Raw genomic sequence first — 6,243 nt, 5'->3', positions numbered from 1 at the left:
ATCATCCGGATGAGTTCCCCTTTACCTTCTTTGTTTTAGCTTTTGACCCCATCTAGTGGGCCATGCAGGTCGCTCGGACGAATTTATAGTCTAATATTTCCCCCCACTTCCATTTAGTTTTTCTGTTTGTAAAGTGGAAATTACAACATTGAGTTTTTTTATATGAAGATTTTTATTTAGCCTACTTTATTTCTATCTATAATTTGTTTTCATTTTTATTTAGCCTAGATTTGTTTGTGTCTCCGCACTTCATAACTGAATGTATAAAGTTAAATACTAAGCGAGAAAACTCCCTTTGTTCTGACAACTATGACCTACAGTGGTGTGAAAAAAGTGTTTGCCCCCCTTCCTCATTTCCTGTTCCTTTGCATGTTTGTCACACTTAAGTGTTTCGAACATCAAACCAATTTAAACAATAGTCAAGGACAACACAAGTAAACACAAAATGCAATTTGTAAATGAAGGTGTTAATTATTAAAAGGTGAAAAAAAATCCAAACCATCATGGCCCTGTGTGAAAAAAGTGATTGCCCCCCTAAACCTAATAACTGGTTGGGCCACCCTTAGCAGCAACAACTGCAACCAAGCGTTTGCGATAACGTGCAATGAGGCTTTTACAGCGTCCTGGAGGAATTTTTGGCCCACTCATCTTTGCAGAATTGTCCTAATTCAGTTACATTAGAGGGTTTTCGAGCATGAACGGCCTTTTTAAGGTCATACCACAACATCTCAATAGGATTCAGGTCAGGACTTTGGCTAGGCCACTCCAAAGTCTTCATTTAGTTTTTTCTTCAGCCATTCGGTGGTGGACTTGCTGGTGTGTTTAGGATCATTGTCCTGCTGCAGAACCCAAGTTCGTTTCAGCTTGAGTACACGAACAGATGGTCGGACATTCTCCTTCAGGATCTCTTGGTAGACAGCAGAATTCATAGTTCCTTTTATCACGGCAAGTCTTCCAGGTCCTGAAGCAGCAAAACAGCCCCCAGACCATCACACTACCACCACCATATTTTACTGTTGGTATAATGTTCTTTTATGAAATGCAGTGTTCCTTCTACGCCAGATATACTTGGACACACACCTTCCAAAGAGTTCCACTTTTGTCTCATCGGTCCACAGAATGTTGTCCCAAAAGTCTTGGGGATCATCAAGATGTGTTCTGGAGAAATTGAGACAAGCTTTGATGTTCTTTTTGCTCAGCAGTGGTTTTCTCCTTGGAACTCTGCCATGCAGGCCATTTTTTGCCCAGTCTTTTCCTGATGGTGGAGGCATGAACGCTGACCTTAACTGAGGCAAGTGAGGCCTGCAGTTCTTTGGACGTTGTTGTGGGGTCTTTTGTGACCTCTTGGATGAGTCGGCGCTGCGCTCTTGGGGTAATTTTGGGCGGCCGGCCACTCCTGGGAAGGTTCACCACTGTTCCATGTCTTTGCCATTTGTGGATAATGGCTCTCACTGTGGTTCGCTGGATTCCCAAAGCTTTGGAAATGGCTTTATAACCCTTTCCAGACTGATAGATCTCAATTACTTTCTTTCTCAATTGTTCCTGAATTTCTTTGGGTCTCGGCATGATGTGTAGCTTTTAAGGATCTTCTGGTGGACCTTACTGTGTCAAGCAGCTCCTATTTAAGTGATGCCTTGATTGTGAACAGGTGTGGCAATAATCAGGCCTGGGTGTGGCTAGAGAAATTGAACTCAGGTGTGGACAACCACAGTTATAGTATGTTTTAACAAGGGGGGGCAATCACTTTTTTCACACAGGGCCATGATGGTTTGGATTTTTTTTCTCCTTTAATAATAAACACCTTCATTTACAAATTGCATTTTGTGTTTACTTGTGTTGTCCTTGACTTTTGTTTAAATTGGTTTGATGTTCCGAAACACTTAAGTGTGACAAACATGCAAAGGAACAGGAAATGAGGAAGGGGGCAAACACTTTTCACACCACTGTAAGTTATGAAAATAGAGTAACAAACATCATAACCCAATGGTATATTAGTAAATAGGCTAGGAATAACAAATCAGTCATGTTTCAGTGGTGGAAGAAGTATTAAGTACAATACACACTGTTTTAAATAGTCCACTAGAAGTCCTGCATGCAAAACCTTACTCAAGTAAAAGTAGGCCTAGCTAAATCTACTTGAAGTATCAAAAATAAAACTAGTCAGTATGCAGACAAATGGTCCCTGTCAGTGTTTTAATATTATATAGGATGTTTTTGGATTCATATGGCTGCATTAATGTGTATTTTGCATTTTACTGCTGTAGATAGTTTAAGGCTGTACTACTCATTTCAACTGCTTTATATAGGCTATTGTTGGGTATTTGAATATATAGCAATGCATCATATTCTATTAGATCATCATACTGTATGTTAGCGTCGCTGTCCTGTGAGAACCACCACTTTCATGAGTTCAGAACAACAGCCCTGTTTTGTGCTTTGTGACGATGCATTTCCAGCGGATCCTATCGGGGTTTTAATAGTTTATTTAGCGTAAGAAGTAGGAAGATTTTCACAACCTACGAAAGAAAATTCATGGTTTTCACTGGACAGAAAGGGTATGAAAATTGCAATCTGAAAAGTAACTAAAGGTGTCAGATGAATGCAGTGGAGTAAAAAGTATATTTACCTCTGAGATGTAGTGGAGTAGACATGTAAGCAAGCAAGGATAATCAAATAATTGGAAGTCGAATTCAATGGGAATGTCCTGTCTCCAGGAGAACAATAGGGGGCGCTGTGGGTTAACCATGTTAGCCAATCGGCCAATTATCACAAAGGAACAACGGATGTCGTCACCTTCTGTCCAATCACAGCTGTAGTTGTTGGAAGGCCGTTTATTGACAAGGGGAGAAGGTGACTCCTCTACGAGCAGGGCAATACCTTGTACAAGTCTTAACAAATAACCAAAAATAAGACAGAGCAAATATGTCTTCTTTTGGAAGGGCGTTGGGAGTCTTTCGGACAGGAACTCGGCTCCTCAGACGCGGTACACAAAGGATAACGACCAGAAAGTAAGTAACGTTACTGTTAAGCTAGCATCTAACGTTAGCTAACGACTTGTTAACACGGGAAAATGTATTTAAGGTAACTCAGAACACTATCTTAAATGTTAGTCTGTATTCCACATTATGTAATATTGATTATAAGTGTGTGCTTTTCAATGTTCCAGGGCCAGCGGAGGGCCGCACATTGAGCCACAGTACAGGCAATATCCCCAGATAACGAAGAAACAGAAATTCGAATCCGAGCTCATCAGCGGTGTCATGTGGTTCTGGATCCTTTGGCACTGCTGGCACGACCCTGACGCAGTCCTGGTGAGTAAACCTGTTGTAGTATAAACTATCCAGCGCCATTTGCAATGAGACTCTGCAGGTGGATAGTAACTATGTACACATATACTCAAGTACAATTTTGAGGTAATTTACTTAATTTTCTGAGTACTTTAACTTTTAAGTATATTTTGAATGCAGAAATTTGCTAGCCTAAAACAATAAAATAAATACCAGTATTACGAGGCTTGTTATAAACTGTCTCTGTTAACTGTTCCAATCTGGCGACGAGTAGGTCGTCCATGTGAGAGAAGCGGAGTTGTTCATTTCAAATGACGTCTTCTGAACCATTAATTAATGAATTGCTTAATATGAAATTAGATGAAGGTGACAAACCTGCAGGAAAACTTGGTCATAGCGACAGCAAAAAGTGATAAGGATCAATGTTGATTCTGCTACCGAAGCAGAGAGGAGAAGACAAGTAGTTGATGTCTGACATGTTGCATTCATAATAATGGGAGCTAAAGGAAGAGAAAACAGGTTATACTTTTGTATTATCAGTTATCATCACATCCTATTATATAACTGCAGCTCAGAATAACGTGAGGCCACTTTCATGTTATTCTGAGCTGCAGTGATAGAATCATGTGAAGGCCTTGACACAGTCAGGAATCCTGTCAGGAATGACAATCTCTGCTCAATTAAAGTGCAGCTATAATATGTATTTAGTGTGGCACGCTATCCCCCATTTGTAAGAAGCAATGGAGTGGAAATGGAAAGCCTTGAACAGCAACATTATTCTACTTACCTGCCACTTTTCGTAAAGTCAGTGCTTTTGTCAGGAACCTGTAGGAATCAGATTTGAGTGAGCCGATTGGTCAGTTTTCAGGCTGTTGACACGTTGATCTAATACTCTGTAATCCCACCCAACTGACCGACAATCAGTCAAGGGGTAGCAACAAAAATTAGGCTGTCTATATTTGTAATGTGTGTACTTTTACTAGTTGCGTTTATCTACAGTATGCTGTACAAACCTGACAGGGACATAATCTATTAACTAAAAATGGGAATGTTTAATCAAGGTTCTTCCCTCTTCTGTAGGGTCACTTCCCCTGGCCGGATGCTTCTGCATGGACAGATGAGGAGCTTGGAATCCCAGCAGATGACGAGGAATAAGGTCATTTCTTTCTTTCCTTTGCTTAAATGAACATTGGTATGCTAACCAGTCAGAAAAAAATATTTTCACTTGTATAATATGTAATCCAAATGTTCAGATAAAAGTTTGGTTAACTATCAAAAAGTTGAAACACAGGATTAAATCCTGCTCTGAGTCTTAAACCAACCGTACAACTAAATCTAAGTAATTCATATTTTCTGATGTTGTCAAGGTTTGTTCACATCTCTTCGTTTATATATATAATCGATATGAGGCTAGATATGGTCTTAAATTTTGGATACCGTGATATAACATAAGTGTTGTCTTTTTCTGGTTTTAAAGGTTGCGTTAACAGTAAAGTGATGTACTTTTCTGAATTTACTAGCTGTTCTATTATTTGCCTTTACCCACTTAGACATTATGTCCACATTACTGATGATTATTTATCTGAAATCTAATAGTAAAAATATTTTGTGAACGCACCACTTGTCAACCCTACAATATAGACATCGATGTATTTGGTAAAAAATATTGTGATATTTGATTTTTCCCATATTGCTCAGCTCTAGTTGTATGGTCTTAAATATTGTAGTTACTGTGTCGTCTTTTCCTAATTGTTGCAAATCGTTTGTGTTAAAAATAAACAGAAAATTGTTAATCTAAAAAAAACATTTATATACAAGCCTGTGTTGGTTTAGCTCTGATTAGATGAGCATCATGAATGACTCATGTCAAAAATTGAGAATTGGCACTTAAATATTGGCAAGAGGTCTCCTTACAGTGATGTGTATGCAGAGGAAATGTATACCGCGAAAGGCAGCGACATATTGCAAAAGACAGAGATTGGTTAGTTGAAAGAAAATATGATTAGAAAACTGCACTTTTAAAATGTAACTGCTATTCTTTATATTCAAATGTTGGAAATGATTTCCTTTCATTTGTTTTATATTTAACAATTTTGTATTATAGCATAATACTGAAAGCAGCAGAAGTGCAGAACTTAGTACTAATATTTATGGCAAGTAATATCGTGATATTCAATGTTATCGCATATTTTCCTCATATCGTGCATCCCTGTTTTCTTTACACCTTACATTTTTATGCATCTCTTCTCTTAATTGTGTCAAACGCTACAGCACATACACCTGATATTAGTCTTTAAATATACTTTTTGGTAGGAATGCTAGTTTTTCTTTACAGGATTATCTCAGACTTTATTAATCAGTAAAATTGACAGCTAACACTAGTTTATGCCATGTATGTTGTCAGAGTGGCCTCTTGCCTTTAATCTGATAATTGCAGTCTGATCGCAGGAGATATACACTTAGTTTCCAGTTTTAGGTACAGCTAGCTAAAACAACAGTCCTGCAACAAATCCTACCTTCGTAAAGGTCATAATGTTGAGACTGCTTATTTTGTCCATCCCATTTATATCAACTCTATAAAATGCAATATAGTTTACCACAACACTCTGCATCATCCAAAATCATAAATCAACAAAAACCTATTATTACCTTTGACGGTAGAAGTTGTTGCAGGACTGTTGTATTAGACTGCATCGGGGTACCTAACATCCTGGCAACTGAGTACATTTGTTTTTGTCCACTGTTGTAAACATTATCTTGTTTCTTTTTTTTGTAGATCACCATGAGGGTTCAAGCTGCTGGACAAGTCTTTGTGGAAAATCTAAAGGAGATTCTGAAAGTCAGTGTTGTACATAGACTAATAAAATTCTTTAAATATGTTAATGTTGTATTCTTATGTAAAACTACGGTCTAAACGTCACAATTTTACAGCGTGTGTTTGGGCTTGACAAAAAGA

General features: G+C 38.2%; 1 protein-coding gene across 1 annotated transcript; it reads left to right on the top strand.

Annotated features, from left to right (window-relative positions):
* Positions 1-2,801: 2,801 nt before the first annotated feature.
* Positions 2,802-6,166, top strand: ndufb2 (NADH:ubiquinone oxidoreductase subunit B2). The gene is made up of 4 exons (XM_078281400.1): positions 2,802-3,008; positions 3,167-3,311; positions 4,368-4,443; positions 6,064-6,166. The coding sequence occupies exons 1-3, from the start codon at positions 2,923-2,925 to the stop codon at positions 4,440-4,442; spliced, it is 306 nt and encodes a 101-aa protein (XP_078137526.1). The 5' UTR covers positions 2,802-2,922; the 3' UTR covers position 4,443; positions 6,064-6,166.
* The last annotated feature ends 77 nt before the right edge of the window (positions 6,167-6,243 follow it).

Source organism: Sander vitreus, chromosome 23 (assembly GCF_031162955.1).
Source record: "Sander vitreus isolate 19-12246 chromosome 23, sanVit1, whole genome shotgun sequence".
Lineage (NCBI taxonomy): Eukaryota > Metazoa > Chordata > Actinopteri > Perciformes > Percidae > Sander > Sander vitreus.
The sequence above is the reverse complement of the archived record's forward strand: the minus strand, read 5'-3'. Positions and strand labels throughout refer to the sequence as shown.

Excerpts from the sequence above, each read along its gene's own strand:
- ndufb2 (XM_078281400.1), top strand. The coding sequence starts at position 2,923 with ATGTCTTCTTTTGGAAGGGCGTTGGGAGTCTTTCGGACAGGAACTCGG. Across the intron at positions 3,009-3,166 it reads CAAAGGATAACGACCAGAAA|GGCCAGCGGAGGGCCGCACA; the intron begins GTAAGTAACGTT and ends TCAATGTTCCAG. Across the intron at positions 3,312-4,367 it reads ACGACCCTGACGCAGTCCTG|GGTCACTTCCCCTGGCCGGA; the intron begins GTGAGTAAACCT and ends CCTCTTCTGTAG.